The sequence below is a fragment of the Anneissia japonica genome, unplaced genomic scaffold (assembly GCF_011630105.1).
Source record: "Anneissia japonica isolate Jap-2015-1 unplaced genomic scaffold, ASM1163010v1 scaffold6788_len1366326_cov149, whole genome shotgun sequence".
Lineage (NCBI taxonomy): Eukaryota > Metazoa > Echinodermata > Crinoidea > Comatulida > Comatulidae > Anneissia > Anneissia japonica.
The window spans coordinates 872,043-890,138 of NW_022692324.1; the positions used below are offsets into that span (position 1 = coordinate 872,043).

Sequence of the window (18,096 nt, forward strand, 5' to 3'; positions counted from 1 at the left end):
TCTGGCACGAGTGACAGTAGTTTTTATATGTCTGGTTTGTTGCCTGTATAGAAATTATGATTTTAGACACCAACATCATATATGTAGCTTATTTAGTTCCAATTATATGCACATTTTAGATAAATTTGGCGGCCATTTTGAAAAATGGCCGCCATTTGTATACCAGGTGAAAAATCAAGTGTCAACAGGGCTTAGGGTGACCAAGACGGATTAATTAGGATATCTGGCTATATTGACTGCTTCTAACATTCCACTCCCCCTAACTTGATTTCTAGGCCTCTTTTTAAATTTTTTCCCTAGTCTAAGTGGGGTGGGTAGGAATACTTTGAGCTGGAAGATGGGGAAAATTCACCTTGTATAATAAAATAATGAATATTAAACTCAGAATGTGGTCATACATGGCTTGTTTGTCTACCTAACCTTCAGATACTGAGTAAACTTTACCTCCATGTGAAGAATGGCCCCATTATAGCGTTCATAGTGTTTACACATTTCAATGAGTACAGTTTACATATTTTCCTTATATTTGATCTAGATTGCAACCTGCCAGATCTGCCCCGCCAGCTCCCTTGGGAGGTAAGTGTTGAGGACTGTAGGCTAAATTATATACACCAGATTAAAGATATACAGTACCTTATGGTAAATTATTAAATTTAACACCCACAATTTCAATAAATAAATCGCTAATTTTCAAGTAATAGCTGGTCCCAGGGATTTTTTTTTTTGTGTTTCATTTTATTCAATTGTTTTGAAGTAATCAAAGTGAAATAACAGTGATTTTAGAAGAAGAAAGATTTTCAGACATTTATATCCTTAAATGATTTGCCAGCCAACTTCAAGATTTATCTATGCCAGAGAATAGACAAGATGAATATTTATATCTGCTAATTTATGAGGATTTTATTTCCAATTTTCAATTAAAAGCTAGTTTAAACTTTGCATTTCACCAATAAATGTTTATTGCTTCTTGTAAACTATGAAAAATTACCTTGCAAATTAATACAAAACAAATAACATTGCTCACTTTGAATAAATAAATTTAATATTTTTAGAGCTTTACCTGTCAAAATGTAGTGTTAATGTGAATACCCTTTGTGATGATGTTTGGTTGTAGGTCCAGTGAGAAGTGCTCCTTCTAGGCCACCTGGGGATGTTGCAAGGAGTAGGCCCAGGCCATCTTCTACTGGCCCTGGTCCTCTTAAAACACAAGATAATACTAACACTTACGAAGGGTAAGTTTGCCTAATTCTTTGCACTTAGATTTGTTGGAAATTATGTTTGTGGAAATTAATTTAGACTGATTACTAAATTGCCCAATGGAATCTATTGAATATTAGAAATAAAACTTGATTTTTGCTATTATTTTACATTTTTATTATAATATAATATTACCAATATGTTTTTAATTATATTTTCAATTATTTTTGATGTAAATAATACTAACATTATCTGTAAATTATTGAAAAGAGATCTGATCTGTGAGACTTATTGCAACTCCATAATCTATACCTCTGTCCAGGTCTGCCCATATACAGTCTCTATGTACATATATGGTCATGATGTGATGCCATCATGAACCATATTTAGGCGTGTCACATGTTTTTGTCAATAACAATTAATAGTCTGTACAGAGCTTTTAAAAGAGTAATTCAACGTTTTTTTTTTCAAGCTGAGGTGTATTCTTGATTTTTTGGGTGGCAGGTTAACAATTAAATAAGCAGTGAGCACCATATTTTTTAAGTTTGCTTTTTTTCTTTTTTTTTTAGTCGGCCACAGATAACCATTATCTCCGCTCGACCTATGAGTGAGGTCAATTTTAGTGGTACTAAGTTACCTGATCCAAGCGTCAGTCCAGTAGATAGGAATGGTAAGTTTTTGCATTCAGACTATTGTTAGTGAGGAAAAGCTAAAGTCAAGCACTCACTGAGCATGGCGGTCGTCAGCCGACACGTTTCTATGAAGAATGCAATGCGACGAAGTGCGCCCAACAAATGACGATCTGTTCAGACAGCCACTGACAATCAGCAGATGGTGTCGCGTCGTCTATCACTCACTGAGTTGGATTAGTCCTGCGGCGGTCGCACAAACGTCATACGACGCAATGATTGCCCGGCTTAATTTATACTCATAAAAATCAACTTGGGGAAAACTCTGAATGTCTTGCAGTTATGTAGAAACTTGTAATCCAATTCGTTTTTACGTACACAAATAGAAGTTTTCTCAATTTTTATTAGCAAAGGAGCAGGTTAATTTCTTGAACTGGAATTCTGGATAATTGAACAAAAAGAATAAAAAGAACAAAAAAAAAAAAAAGCCACACATCTTTGAAATAACATAGAGTAGTTGTAGATATGTTTCAGATTGACAAAAACCCACCACCAGTACAGAGCAGAAAAAAAGGAAAATGTTCATAAAATTTTTTGAAAGAGGTAATAGTACTGAAAAATGAATGATTTTCTAATTTGAAATTTTTGTGCCCTATTTCTTTTTTGTCACATTTATTTTGTAATTATTTCTATTGTTATCATTATTGTAATACTGTTATCATTATAATTAGAATTACTTTGGGTTGTATTTAGTATTCCATATATCATTTTCTTATTTTTTTCATAATTCCTATTTTTTGTTCATTGTGGTGTGCAAAATACATGACATTCAATCCCAGGGGCCTAGGAAACTTAGATTTATTTATTGTATCTTGTGTGTATGTTCGTTATATCCTTATATTTATCTGTATATCATTGAGTGACTGATACACATTGTATATCACAGGTTCAATACCAAGCAATGCAAATGGATTGCCAGCAAACAAGAATGCTCCATCTATTCCGATGAACCGACCAAAGGAAAATTATGTTCCACCACCACTACCAACATCAAGACCAAAGGTTGCATATACTCCACCAAGTCGGACAAATTCTATACGTAGCTCATCGGTTTCATCACAGAGTTCTTCATCGCAAGCAGTATCCCCAACAGAGCAGATGTCCCAAGAACAGTCTAACAATGGTAGTGTTTCAGTTGGCAGCGAATTACTAACTGCAAATAAATCTGAACCACCAAAACGGCCAACGTCTGGGCCACATTTTCCAAACCCTTCACCATCACCTAGTTCTGCAGCAAACTCACCGGCAGAGGTGAGCAGTAGTGAAAATCTTAACCCAACTCCGAGGCCAAGAATTAGGTCCATCTCAGAAAAAAGCCAGTCTGGTAAAGAAGCAACACCAGATGATGTATCTTCCATCAAAAAGTCAGAGGACAGTACTGAAGATAATCCTCCATCTGCACCACCTCCACTTCCAACAAATAGACCATCCAGAAAGTACACTGTTGTACGGCCAACAAGTATCGAAGCAACAAAAGCTTCTGAAAAAGCTGATAATGTTAACAGTAATAGTTCAAAAGATACTACAAGTAACAAAAGTGAAAGTACACCAATACCAAATGAAAGGCAAACTGCAGTTGGGGAACTTGGGAAAGCTCTTGAAGCTAATCAAAAGCCAGTTCCTCCTCATACTGCTGTCAAACCACCCAAACCAGCTACTAAGCCTGACAAGCAACCTAAGCCTACACCTAAACCAACAGCTAGTGTAGCATTTCCACCCCCACCATCAAGCCCAAAGTCTGAGCATAAATTCAACAGCCCCTTGGCAAGACCAAGGCCTAGAGTCACAAGCACAAACTCTGAAGAATCATCGGAAGTTACTGAAAGCTACAAAGATTCAAATTCCTCTGTCGTTGTACCAAGTGCAATATCTGTTACTGCTGCAATTAAGGGTCTCAACAGTAAAATTTCTGCAAAGACGAACAATTCTATCAAAAGCAGTACAAATAGGACAGTTTCACCAGTCAATACTGAACAGCCTAAGCCTGCACTCCCTGAAAACACATCACACTCTAAAAATCCATTTTCTTTGGCAAAACCAACATTAAATAGAGCTTCCCCATCTTCTGAAATATCTACTTCTGCTGATAAAGGAAGCTGCACTCGAGTGGCACAACCAGTACCAACTCCCAGAGGAATGCAAAATGCAGTGACGATTGATGCCAACACAATATCAACAGCTTCTAAGGGTTTGTCAGCATTTTCATCAACAATGTCAGGCTTTGAAAACCAACCAAAGCCACAAGGCCAGAGTAGCAGGCCACCTCCACCTAAATGGAATGGGCAGGTTCCAGATGCAGCTACTCTGTCTTTAGCTGCATCAGGTATGTCAGCGATGTCCTCAGTTGCTGCATCAGCTTCAAAATTCCAGTCCAATATTGACAGGCCGCAACCTTCCACCTATAAAACTTCTGTATCTCAACCTACTCCATCAATCCCTGATGCAGCAACCATCTCTGCCGCTGCCAAAGGACTTTCGTTTTTGTCGTCAGTTTCTTCCTCGCAATCAAGACCAGTTCCTACAGCAAGAGCACCCTCTTTATCTCAAAACACTAACAAAACCTCTGTATCTCAACCTACTCCATCGATCCCTGATGCAGCAACCATCTCTGCAGCTGCCAAAGGACTTTCGTTTTTTTCGTCAGTTTCTTCTTCGCAACCAAGACCAGTTCCTACAGCAAGAGTGTCCTCGTCGTCTCAAAATACGATGTCAACATCAATGTCTTTAAATTCAATTAATCAAAAACCTCTAATACCTCAAAAAACTGCTCAGTTTAATGTGCCGAGTCAAAGCGCCATGAAAGATATAGCAAGTATGTTTGATCCAATAGCTACTACCACAAAGCCACAGCAGGAGAAAACACCAGCATCTCGTAATTCTGACTTACTTCTGGCACTAGGCGGCGGTAAAATGAGTACACCGACTCGTAAAGCACCTTCTATTCCCAAGTCAAAGCCAAAGGTGAGCCCTACGCCCACCCGTAAGCAAACAAGTACTCCGCCTGTTAATCAGACCTCTAACACCAACACCTCATTATTACAACCAAAAGCGGCAGTACGACCTACAATTATACGACCGTCAGCTAAACCATCAAACAAGAAAAAAGCTCCCCCTAGGGTAAGTAACTTAACTAATTTAGACAGATTAAGGAAAATATTATAGAGTATAACTGTCAGCCATAAGTGTCTTTTTTAATATCATTGTTTTATTATTGTTTTATATTTTTCTTGTACAAATATTTTTTTCGTGCACTGGTGTGCATATCTATTGTATGACCTGCTATCATGCAGACTCGCTGCAGATGACAATAAAAATTCACCACAAAGAGTGCTAGACAGTGATCTCAAAGCTGCCCATGTTTGCATAAGCCACTTTGGTAAAGCTCGACTATCAAATTTTACTTGACAAAACCGGTGACATGCCTAAATATGGTCGTGAGTGGATTTTCCGTACGATTAAATTCGTAACGGTACTGGGTTTGGTCTACAGGAGTTCATGCTTCGAACAGGTCATTCCATTCATAGAAGAAGCCTTTTGATGGAGAAAGTGTACCTTTTTAGCAAAGGTTTAGGTCGAAATAAAATGTGATAGCCGAAACAGAGGCTCTATATGTTACAACACACCAGCATATTTATCAAGAATGTACTGACAAGTTTTTTTCTGTTTGTACTCTCAGCCCTCTACTGGTCCAAATCTTAAGACCATGAAAGCAAAAGCAGCTCCAAGGCAGCCAATGCAGGCTAGTGCAATGAAAAATTCAAAGAAACCTAATGCGAAGACAAAGAGGCCAGCACCTGCACGACCAGGCCCACCACCACCAGCAGGTGAGAAGAGCAGGTGTACAGGAATGTAGTTATTGTGGGCGGGGACAAACGTTTTCTACCTAGTCTAGAAAGCTAATTTCATGGGCCTCTACCCACCTTTATTAACCCCACTTGCCCTTCCATGAAATCCACTCTTATTTTTTATTTGAAGTGTACTAATATTGTCACCCATCAATGTCTACAGAAACCAAAAGGTCCACTGATTAATCTCAGATAAGATAGTATAATACATACTTCAAGTATCGAAATGCATGCCATCGTGTCGGGATTGAATGAATAATGATGACATAATTAATGTCGAAATATTGAATGTCAACAGCCATAATTAGTTTTCTACAACTACAAATCTGGGTGTAATGTTGATACGTAAAAAAAATTATAGATAATCATAAACTGCTATGTTTTCTCAGGTAAAGTAAACTATGCGGTTGTGATTGTTAATTTAAACCTAAATTTCATCGTCCTATTTCAGACAGCCCTGTTTAGATTAAATTTGTATTCATGGCACTTAACTATTATCATCATGCAACATCGAATTCTTTTAAGGGTCTACCAAACCTTTGCGAAAAACATTCCCACCCCGTAGACACGCACACATCCTCAAATTTCTCCATATACATCACCTCTGCCAAACATTTTCTCATTTCTTCACATAAAAGCTTGTTAACAATATCAAAGTTTCTGTGACACATTTGTGTGATTTGATGTGCATATACATGTGCATGATGATCTCGTATTACAACCAAATATGGGCATATCACAGTTACTTATCGCATAACATAGTTTGGACAGAACTTTAATTCCCACTTTCTACTCATATACATATGCTTTTTCCAATACATATCCCCATAGAAATGCAGTATATTTGCCTGGTTATAACATATGCATTCTTGGTTTTTTTTTTTTTCAGTAGTAAGTGGCTTACCTCCAAGGCCGGGACCTGGCCATCCTTTATTCAAGTATACAGTAAGTGACTGAGTGTGCCATCAACACTGTTCTGATCTGAGGGCAAGCCTAGATATAAATTAATGTACACCTGCCAACTCTCAGGCGTAATGCACGAGTCTCATGCATGACCATTACTTTTTACATCTCGCATCTACATTTTGTTACTTCAAGCATCATAAAAATGTTTATATAAAAGATAAATCGGAGAAGCCGATTATACCCAAAAATTCATAAAAATGAATTGAATTCATCATTAAAATGTGAATTCAGGCAATATTTTAATGAAGTTATACCGTCTGAGGACTGTTACAATCACTTGAATTTTTAATTAAATAACATAGAGGGCACACTTTTTTGTGATTATTACATAGAGGGTCCTACAGTTTATATAAAATTTTAATTTTTTTTTGTGTATTGTAAATTAGGCACCAACTGCCGCCCCCCCCAACTTTGAATCCGCCTATGCTATTTGAATACTGCATGCCTGAAGAGTTCCAATTTAAAATTTATTATCTGCTATGCAGAAATACATTTTTTATGAAGCTAAATCACTTTTTTTCTGTCCTTTCCCCTGTCCCCTCTATACATCCTAGGTTGAAAAGCCACATAGTATTGCACAGTTCTCCTTCCAAGCAACGAACAGTGATGAACTCTCATTTGAGGTATGCTGAAACAAACCTTTATTATTTTTGTAACCATTACAGAGTGATATGTGGTAGAAATAGTTCAACATGAGATTAATCCTCTACCTAAATGAACCATCCACAGTACAAATCATCCAGCTTTCGGGAAAAATAGTCCACTGGAGTGAATCGTCCATCATGTAATTAAGAGTCCACTTGAATGAATTATCCATGGTACAAATTATCTAACTTATGGGGTTGAGGGTCGACTTAAATGAATCATCCATGGTACAGATCGTCCAGCTTATGGGGTTAATAGGCCAATTGAATGAATTATTTATGGTACAAATTGTCCAGCATATGGGATGATAGTCCACCTGAATGAATCATCTGTGGTGCAAATTGTCCAGCATAGAGGATTATCTATGGTACAAATTCTCCAAATTATGGGAATAAAGGGCTGCTTGAATGAATCATCATAGTACAAATCATCCAGCCTAAGGGATTAATGTGCTGCATGAATTAATTATCCATAGTACAAAATCGTCCAACTTAATTTCTACAATACTATTTGTCTGACACATTTTGTCGGATTTGCTCAGTGTATTTTTATTATTTTCTTTTTTATAGGAAAATGATGTAATTATTTTATTGAGGGAAGTGAATGCTGATTGGTTTTGTGGGCGCAATAAAGACAAAGAAGGAATATTTCCTAAGAATTTTGTCAGAGTCATCAAACCGTTATCGAGTGAGGAGAAAGAGAAAGAGAAGGAGATTGAGGTGAGAATCTGCATTAATCTCATGATTGCTAAAATTAATTAGCCAAATATATAGTCAGATTTTGTATTTGAATGTTAAATAATGTTACATGTATTTGTATAGTGCCTTATTCATGTGGTTACAAATCGCATTGATGAACTTTCTACTGCCAGAGGTTATTTCAAGCACATGTGGGGCTGGACCAGAATATCAGGGTAATGCCCTACTCTTCTCAAAGAATGTCCTGTGCTCTTTAAAAGTGTACACATTATAATTTGCATATAGATCTCGAAAGGGCACCATTGCTGGTGACCTTCTCACAGTTCCTCACCTTCTGTGCATGTCATGTCTTAAAGTAAGGATCCGGAGGGGAAAAAAATGATACATTGTACCACTGATTTTTCTCAGACATGAAAAGCATATTTGACAGAAAGGTGAAAAAAATGGTGGTTTCGCCCCTTTTCTCCAATTTTTTAAATATACGAAAATCTGTACCTCATTTACCTTTCCAGAGTTTTGCCTAAAAATATGATTTTCATGTCTTAAAAAAATCAGATGTACAGCATATTACATTTTCTTTTTTCAATAAAGTTTTTTTTATTGAAATCTCAGGTTCTACCACTTTACCTAAGAATGAATTGAATGTTTTCTGTTTTCACGTAGGAAATCTCTGGGCCGTGTGCAGTAGCCCTGCATGCCTACCAATCAGATGCTGCAGATGATCTCTGCTTTGATGCAGGTGACAACATCCAACTACTGGAGAGGATGAATGACCAATGGTATAAGGGAGAGTGCAATGGAAACACAGGGATGTTTCCAAAGAATTTTGTTGAAGTTATTGTAAGTTACTGTAGGATTTTTGTTTAATAATTTTAATGTTTTTTTTTAAAGTACATTCATCATTATTTAGATTTAAACTTAATGTATTTTTTTAGTTTTTAGATACTTATCTCAATTTAAAAAAAACATATATATTATATACATATAATATTTTTTATTATTTTTTTTTTTCCCCTCTCATTATAGGAAGACATTCCAGAAAGTGTACAAATTAAAGTTGATTCACCAGTAAGGTAAATATATGTCTTTAAATTTTCTGTCAAAGTTTCCGTCAAATGTAGTTAATATTGTGACAATGTCTTTTACAGGCATTAAATACTTTCATTTAAGTATAATATAAAAATAGATCAAAGTCCTGTGAAAATTAGTATACTTCTGAGCTTCCTCGTTGTAGTGCATGCATTTTAATACTAATATTCGATGCAATTGTTTGTTTACTTGGTTCCAAACCTCTGAATTTTGTGGTTGGGCTCATTCTAAGGCAGAGCACTTTACATTATAATTACTCAAAAGTTAAAGGGCAGGCTTATACTTGGATGGGATGGCCAATGAATAATACTATGCAAATTATTGCGGGCTTATACTTGGGAGGGAATGGCCAATGAATAACAGTATGCAGATTTGGATCCTACTCAATCACTTTTCCAACTTCATGTCCTTAGTTCTGGTAGTGGACCAAGATGTAAAGCCCGCTTTGATTATGAGAGTGATGAACCCTCTGACCTAACATTTGAAGAGGGCACCCTAATCAAACTCGTTGCACGAGTCGGAGATGAATGGCTGAAGGGTGAACTGAATGGTCGTGCTGGAATCTTCCCTCAAGCATATGTTGAAATTATTGAAGATTTGGCTGGGGGACCAGATAACGATGATGGTGAGAAAATTATTTCTAATGTTCAGTATTTATTTATTTGAAATCATAAATAATATTAAAATACTGATGTGTAAACAATTTTCTTTTTAGGTATTGTTATGGCCCTGTTTGATTTTGATGGTGCTGATAGCTCAGAGCTTAGCTTTAAAGTAAGTGTGTTGTATTTTGGTCTTTATCCTTTGCTCTTGCTCATGAATTCTCCAGGATTGCCCTTAAGTCTCCAGGAATTTTAGTTCATCTCCCGGTCTACAGAATACTCCACATATAATTAAAATAACAATAAATAGAATTTCTTCCATAGATTTCTCCAGGGTTTAAAACAAATTTTCACAATAAGGGCCTAGGCTAAGCCAAGTTTTCCCATACAAACAGTAATGCAGACATAAGATTTATCATTCTTGGCAGCAGATAACATACGGTGACCTGATCTTGCGCCAGCCTCTTTGCTATCTTATTAAACCTTGGCGGTAAGTTTGTGTACAATCGCACATGTTTTAGCTAGTACAGTACTTGCATTGCAAACCTTTGTCAGACCTGCGCAAGAGATTCTCCAGGAATTTGACTTCCACAACTGGGGAACCTTGCCAATGGCAGGAGGTGCTTAAGTTGGAATGGAATTGGTAGTGCTGAATCACACACACACACACTTGGAATACTTCTTAGGGACAGGAGGAAGTGACATGTATAATTCTGATTCCAAAGTACTGTGACTATTTCCTCTGAAATGGATAGTGTATGTGCAATGAAAACAGCTTAGTTCAGTTAGCTAAATCGGTGAAAGCCACCGTGTGCACTCCCTGTACTTTAGCTGGATTGCTGAAGTTGTGGAAATTGTCTCCCGTTGTACTGCCCAATCATCACCAGACGGAGCCCACATCTTCATGGGTTATTCTTGGTGTTTAGACCGAATAGATCCATTCATCTATATATATATATCCTATAAAATAAAATAATATATATATATTTTTATTATAGATGGGTGATAAAATATTTGTAAAAAGTCGGATAAATAGTGAATGGCTTGTTGGAGAGCTTAACGGTAATGAAGGCAGCTTCCCAGCCAACTTTGTCGACAACATTCCGGCAAACCTTCCATCAGCAGCTAATTCACCCTGCAACATGCCTAGCGATGATGCAGCTCAGGTGAGATACTTGATTTTCCAGGCATCTTTTTGAGTCAATTGCTACAAGTAGCATTTCTAAGGGGTAGTGGGGTAGGATGGGGGATTGGTACTACGAATAATGATGGCGAGCTAACTTGAAGGAGATTATATTAGGTTATTTTTAATTATGTGAGTGTAATTTTTTTTTTTGCTCAGCATATTTTCAGTGTGGAGTGTGTTTAATAGGGCGCCTGGAAGTTGCAAACTTTCTCCGGGGATGTTTTGTGTTATATAATGCTTACAGTATATCCTTTTATGGTACTTCAGGTCAAAGGTCATTACATTTGTAGCATAGAAAGTTGTAATAGTATTTTAGCGATAACTTATCAAAGAGAAACTGTTTTCTTTCTTTCTTAAAAGCAAATATAATAATATATTAATATAATATGCAATATTTATTCATGTCATAAAAAATTTAAGACATTCTGTAATAGCACTCCACATGTGTTTAAAAAAAATTTTAATAAAACAATGATAAAAAAAAAAAAAAAATAATAATTTTCATTCAATCTATTTGTTTTATAGGGTACATGTACTGCTGTGTTTGACTTTGATGCAGGGGATGAGGACGAGTTGTCCATTAGAACGGGGGACACCATCACTATTGTGGAAGCTGTGGGTGATGACTGGTTGAGGGGGAGGCTCAATGGAAAAGAGGGTATATTCCCAAGAAACTTTGTCGAAATGCAAGAAGGTACCTTGATAATCTTAATACTATGTATGTAAAATATAATAACCCGTCTTAATTGAACTTGATCATTGATCGAGTTCCTAGCCCATATATCAAGCGCCCTGAGCATGTTAGATGGATTTGGCGCTATGTAAAACTACACTATTATTGTTATTAATTGTAAGTTGAAAACTTGCGTATTTGACTTTCGAGTATTTCAATTTTTATTGAATAATCAAAGGGTTTTCATGAATTGGACTCAGTCTTTTTATCAGTGATGTAGTTATGGTGGGGCGGGGCCACCCAGCTTTGAAGTTTTCCACCCAGTCTAAAAGCTAATTTCATGGCCCTCCATCCACCCTTATTAACTCACTTTTCCATCCTTAAAATCCACTCTTATTATTTACAGTTTACCAATGTTATCACCCACCCACCCATAAAATGTCTATCACTTACCCATAGTTTTCTACAGCTATAACCCTGATGCTCCGATTTTTGGCATTCCAGTCTAAACATAAACAGAGAGAGGTACGAGACAAGAAAAAAAAAAAAGATTTACGCTGGTATAAAGGTTATTGATGGTGTGATTACTGTATTTGCAGGGGGTTCTGGCGCAAAGATGACTGTGAAAGCATTGTTTGATTTCCCTGCCAAAATGCATGATGACCTTGGCTTTAAGGTAGGTCAACTGAAATTAAGATTATTAGTAGACATTGCACTTTAAAAAGGAAATGTATGTATAAAGAAATGTAACCTGCCACTTCATCTCTCTCCACACTATTTTCCTGTATAAGCTTGCGATATAACATTATCATGCCCATATATGGGTGTAATAGCATATCACCATGCTCATATATGGATACATCAGATATTTGTCATATAAAATTTGGCAGTCTGAACAGACTATCAAATTGTATTTGACAAAAACATGTGACATAACCTAAATATGGTCATGATGACATCACATCATGACCATATATAGGCACATCATGACTATATATGGGTGTACAACAGTTTTTTGTCAAAGAAAACTGAGAGTGTAGTCAGAGAGCTTTACAGGTTGAAATAATATATGATGCTCTATGAACTTAATTTTAATATAAGCTTAAGATTTATTAAGGAGTGATGTTTACCATGGCATTTGTATATCTAATTATATCCATCCAATTATCTGACAGACTTTCATTTATCCACCTTTGTATTATTGGTTTGAAAATGTGTTTAATTATTAACTAAACAATTATTTTCAAATTTTTTACTTTATTGACCAGGTCAATGACATCATTACTGATGTAGTCAGCGTTTCAGACGACTGGTACGAGGGCAGTCTAAATGGAAAGGTTGGCCGATTTCCATCAAACTTTGTGGAAGTTATTTCTTCTTGATATTCCACACTGCGATATACATATATAATTTCACACTTAATTTATGTTGTAAATGATATACTTACAGTGTTTCTGACTTCACCTCTGATTTGCATATTTTTAATAATGTACATTTGCGTGATGTGTTGCAATCAGTGTCGTATCAACGATTATTGACATGGCACGGATGTAGGAGAAGGTACGATGTGACATCGATGGGGAGCTATCTGGGTAAAGATGAAATTAGGTAATGTTTTAACTACATTAAATTAGTGCAGCACCCCTTAAATATGCCACTGGTTGAAATTAATTTTAATAGGAAGTGTAAATGTGGCATTATCATCCTACATACAGTACCTCTGTCTACACTGTCATATGTGATATTTATGTGACAAATTTTTTTAATGTGCCCATATATGTGCATTATGATGTCATATTGCACCCAAATATGGGCATATCACATTTATTTTTCACATAAAATTTGGTAGAGTGTGGACGTAGATTTAGATTTGGGATGTTTACATTTTTAACAGCCATAAAAGGATTCTGTTTTTACAATATATCCGTAAAAGCATTCTGTGTTTACAAACTATCCAGCACCTTTTAGGTGATCTTGAGGGAATGCTGCAGCCACACCAAATCATGTCAATGGCCCAAGATAGCAACTGGAGAAAACTTGTGGTCGCCTGCTCCGCAGCCGACTGATGATGATGATGATGATGATGATGATGATGATGATGATGATGATAATGAAAAGATGAATGCTCACCTTGTATGAATATTCATATTGTGAGTCACCTCAGCCAGTCATTATTTGCATAACTTAGGATGCTGTCGTTTTAACAGTCATTGATGGATTAAAAATTAACCAGGCTTTGAGCTCATGAGAAATTTATAGCTATTTGCAATACTCTACATACCAATTGATGTCTGTGTGTTTCTATAAGGTGCCTATATGTATCCCTATTGTGTTTGCATTTCTACTAATTTTAGGGGTCACAACGTTTCACTGTGAAAAGGGAAAGTTATAGACTAAAAAAAGATATTTAATAAATTATACAGTACATGATTTCATGTAACCACATTTTTTTTTTCTATTGTTTTTGATTCACATTTGTAGCTAGTGGTTTAAAATGTTAACCAGTATTACGGTAAAATACTGTATATTTCTACTAGGAATAACTACTTCTGTAAACCCCTGTTCAGATGATAAAATTTTATTGGACAACAAAAGCATGTGACATGCTTAAATATGGTCATGATGACATCACATCATGACCATATATAGACACATAATGACTGTATATGGGCATACAACAGTTTTTTGTCAAAGACAACTTTATAATATTGACAGAGCTTATCCAAATGTTGGTTATGATTTTTGTTCTGCAAGAATGGGTAGTAAAGGTGGAGTAACAGGCTGACAAACTAGGCTTACTGTAGGCCTAGTTTTATTATAATTTCATGAAAATCTATTTATTATAATTTCATGAAAATCTATTTATTATAATTTTATGAAAATGTATTATTAATTTTAAAATGTATTAGAAATGATATAGTACTATTTATATTATGTATTTATCCATAATGCAGTCATTAAAAATTGGAAGGGATAATATTGCTTAGTAAGTAAATTTTTGGGGTGGGGGTAGGGAGAGGAAGGGAGAAGGAATGGTTGTGGCACTTACCGTGATAAAATTCATCATTGGTGCTTGATTTTTGTACTTTATATTCTTTATTATATATTTCTTATTTGTCTGAATTCTTTCTCTACCTAATAGCTCTGAGAAAAAAAAAACATGCCACTCATCTGCAGTTGTATAGAGTACCACAGTCGTGTCGTCACGACGCCAGGTGGCGCTCTCTGATGGTTACCGTTCATTACGCCTGAATGACTTCATAGGCTTTCTGGAATAGGCATTTTAAAATAATAAATAAAATAATTAAAATAATATTTTACCATCAAAATGTACTAAAAACACAAAAGCTCGCATTAAAGTTATCGAACACACATTTAATCATCAATTAAAATGCAACATCTTAATAATTACGTTGGAAATTGGGATCAATGGTTTGTCAGTGGCGAAAAGGGCGTCCGGTGGAACGTATTTTGCAACGATAACAACAGAGTAGTATCACATGGTATCGTGACGTAACACTGTAGTACTCTATACCGTAAAACATTGAATAGAAGTTAATCTTTTAATTTTTTTGAGAACCTTGGATGGGCTTTTTTCGAGGCTATTTTTGTATTAAAAGTAACAGGGGTGGGAGGGTGGCTTCTTTTCAAAATGAATGCTGTAAATTTTGGGAATTGCTATTATAAAACCATAAATTGGGGCACTGTAGCATCAATCTGTGTCATGGATTGAACCGACATTAAATCACCTAATCTACTGTATATGTAAACCAAGCATGTTTTTAATTTTTTTTTGTTTGTTTGAAATTTATGTACAGTGTATGTACTGTACTATCTGGAAAAGAAGCCCATGCTATTTTGAGATGGGCTTCTACTTGATGTTTTACGGTATGTGTACAATGTTTGTAGTAATACATTCTTGATTGTTTTTTAATGCCAAATGTGTCTTCAATTAAAAGTGCTTTTAATATTAATTTAATTTAGGCAACTTCAAATAAAAAATCAAATTAAACAATTTTTGTCATGTTTTTAAGATTTATCAAGTTGCAGGTTTTTAATGTGGATGTTCTGAGTAGTGGCCTTTTTTATCACTTAAATGAAATATATAGTATATAAATATTTTCCCACCTTTTATTTAGCTGTTTCTATAAAGACATTTAGTACAATTTATCAAAATAATATATACCCTATGTTCTCTATGTTTATATTATAAGATAAATTATCATCACTATCAGGTGACGTAACATTTGGTGGTATGATGTACCATGGAGGAGGTATAGTACTGAGATCTTGAACAAAGAGATACAAATCGAATAAGTAATTAAAAAACTGAAAATATTCCCTTAACTAGAGTAAAAACTATCCCCTGGTTGAAACCATCCTGGAAAATAGGTTTCAGGTTTAATTTTCATATGGACTGACACCATTTCAGTATTTTCAGGTCTGGAGTTCAGATCCAGAAAATATATGTTAAACCAGTGTGAAGACTGTATAGCTTCTGGTGTAATATAAAATATGTTCCTAATTGTAGAAATAGAGATATGTCCTCATGCTGTATATTGATCACAGCAGACAGTCAAACTGCGAATTTGTAGTAGAAATTGTTGCTACAATACCTTGGAATATGTTAAATTCTAAATCAGTACTTGGAAGAATTGGTACTTAAAATCTTTTTTGTTTATGCACTAGGGTCAGGGGTCGTTGAGACACCCTGACATGACTCATAGATAGGATAAAAAACAATGTTTTTTTCGGTCACAAGACATACTCGGAACAAATTGAAATACAAAGCTTGCCCAGTTTTTCTAGGTACTGTATCAGGGGATTGCTGGTCCCTGTCGGATATTTTTAGACCCCGTCAGAAGGCACCCGTCGGAGTGCACCCCCCACCCCCCTTGGTAAATCCTGGTACTGCCATATAGTTTTAGGGTTGATCACCGTATTTAATAGTGATCAATCCTTACCCTATTGATGTGCTGTTATACATCAAAGTGATCTATGCATGTTAAATATACAGTATACGAATCAAGAATCATGTACAGTACAAATATATATTGATGCTTCTAATGCGGGGAAAATGTAATATATTCGTAAATTTTCAAATCTATGTTTATCCTTAGAAAGAATATTTCATAATAGTGTAGTATATATGTTAGCATGAGTGTTATATAATTTTGTAAATCTTGATCTTTGTATATAATATTTAAATAGAATATTTTAGTCTGAATAAACTGCAGGTAATATTTAAATTGTCTTTACATTGTTTTCTTTTGTTGTTGTCAATATTGTTATAAAGTATTAAAGTATTTTTATTCAATAGCTGGGGGCACATGACTCCCCCATTTGAAAAGAAGCCAATTATTTTGTTATGGAACACTGCTTTGAAACAGTATTTTTGCAGCCTATGAACACTTTGGTGGACTTGTAACCTGTCATGGACTTGGGCCCTCGTGCAGCCATCCTGAGGCAAAACAACATGACTGACATTTTTGTCGATTTTGAGATAATACCACTTGGAAGTATATTGAACACTTCTGAATTACCTGTGAAAGTTTCAGGTCTTAACAATGAGTTGTTTCGGGGATAGCACCACCTGTCTTTAAGCACAATACTTAAAATTGAGTGATTTTCCGCAGTAAAACAACGGAACTGCAAGATTACGAGGCAAAACAACATATCTATGATGAAGATACGTATAATGGTATTCAACAATTTGTTTGAGCTGACGAGATTTGGCACAGCAAAATCAACTGGTGTTTTCATATCAATATTTTTAACGATGTATGCGCAAGCTAGAATAATGTATATGGTTGCCTCAAACGTGATAAATTCAAAATATATGTCGCACTTGCAACAATACCGAGCCTGACATGTTTCCGTGGTAAAACAATGTATCAGTGAATATCGTTTATAACTTTGCAATTAACCAACAGTTGTAATTAAAATTTTTATAGATATGAAGTAGTCCTGCAAAATAGGGTATGATAATTTATTGCCAAGTTGCAAACATGCAAATTTTAACTCTACTTTTCTCGAAAAGTGAAAATTTCAAGTTATGTTTTTCTGCCACGGAACGGCCGCGGTGAGGAATCACTGGTGCCGCGACTGTCATGCTCTATAATATACCGCCTGGCTCAAACTATATTGGCAACCATCAGCCAACTAATTTTTACCAGTCTATCTCTCATGCAACAACTTAGGCGAGTCAAATGGCCGAGACGTTATGAGACAGGTGCGCCGCAACATACAGCCATAATATCGGCGCTGGTTCGAACTGGACGCTCACCTATGGTTCTGGTGGTAGAACAAGACTTCTCAGTACATCATTCGCAACGAGTAGGGGGATACCCCGGTGTACTGGTACAGACAGCCCCTGTGGTGTATGATGACAGCTGCTGGTACTGGGTTACCAGGTAGCACAGACACGAAGGGACCCTTTCAGGGGCAAAGTCCACATATCAAGCGCCATAAGACACTTGATGTGAACATTAATAACAAAATAACAC

General features: G+C 35.8%; 1 protein-coding gene across 2 annotated transcripts in view; it reads left to right on the forward strand.

Annotated features, from left to right (window-relative positions):
* Nucleotides 1-13,711, forward strand: part of LOC117100227 (SH3 domain-containing protein 19-like) — a 19,173-nt gene extending 5,462 nt beyond the window's left edge. Inside the window, exons 3-18 of one of the 2 annotated variants that reach the window (XM_033239825.1) lie at nucleotides 536-576; nucleotides 1,115-1,232; nucleotides 1,767-1,867; nucleotides 2,773-5,003; nucleotides 5,563-5,710; nucleotides 6,621-6,676; nucleotides 7,252-7,320; nucleotides 7,912-8,061; nucleotides 8,704-8,880; nucleotides 9,067-9,113; nucleotides 9,543-9,754; nucleotides 9,845-9,903; nucleotides 10,730-10,897; nucleotides 11,443-11,611; nucleotides 12,190-12,266; nucleotides 12,859-13,711. In XM_033239825.1, coding sequence (XP_033095716.1) covers nucleotides 536-576; nucleotides 1,115-1,232; nucleotides 1,767-1,867; nucleotides 2,773-5,003; nucleotides 5,563-5,710; nucleotides 6,621-6,676; nucleotides 7,252-7,320; nucleotides 7,912-8,061; nucleotides 8,704-8,880; nucleotides 9,067-9,113; nucleotides 9,543-9,754; nucleotides 9,845-9,903; nucleotides 10,730-10,897; nucleotides 11,443-11,611; nucleotides 12,190-12,266; nucleotides 12,859-12,972 — 3,937 coding nt within the window. In that variant the 3' untranslated portion in view covers nucleotides 12,973-13,711. The remainder of the gene's footprint in view (nucleotides 1-535; nucleotides 577-1,114; nucleotides 1,233-1,766; nucleotides 1,868-2,772; nucleotides 5,004-5,562; nucleotides 5,711-6,620; nucleotides 6,677-7,251; nucleotides 7,321-7,911; nucleotides 8,062-8,703; nucleotides 8,881-9,066; nucleotides 9,114-9,542; nucleotides 9,755-9,844; nucleotides 9,904-10,729; nucleotides 10,898-11,442; nucleotides 11,612-12,189; nucleotides 12,267-12,858) is intronic. The other variant, XM_033239826.1, reaches the window with a different exon arrangement.
* Nucleotides 13,712-18,096: the final 4,385 nt, after the last annotated feature.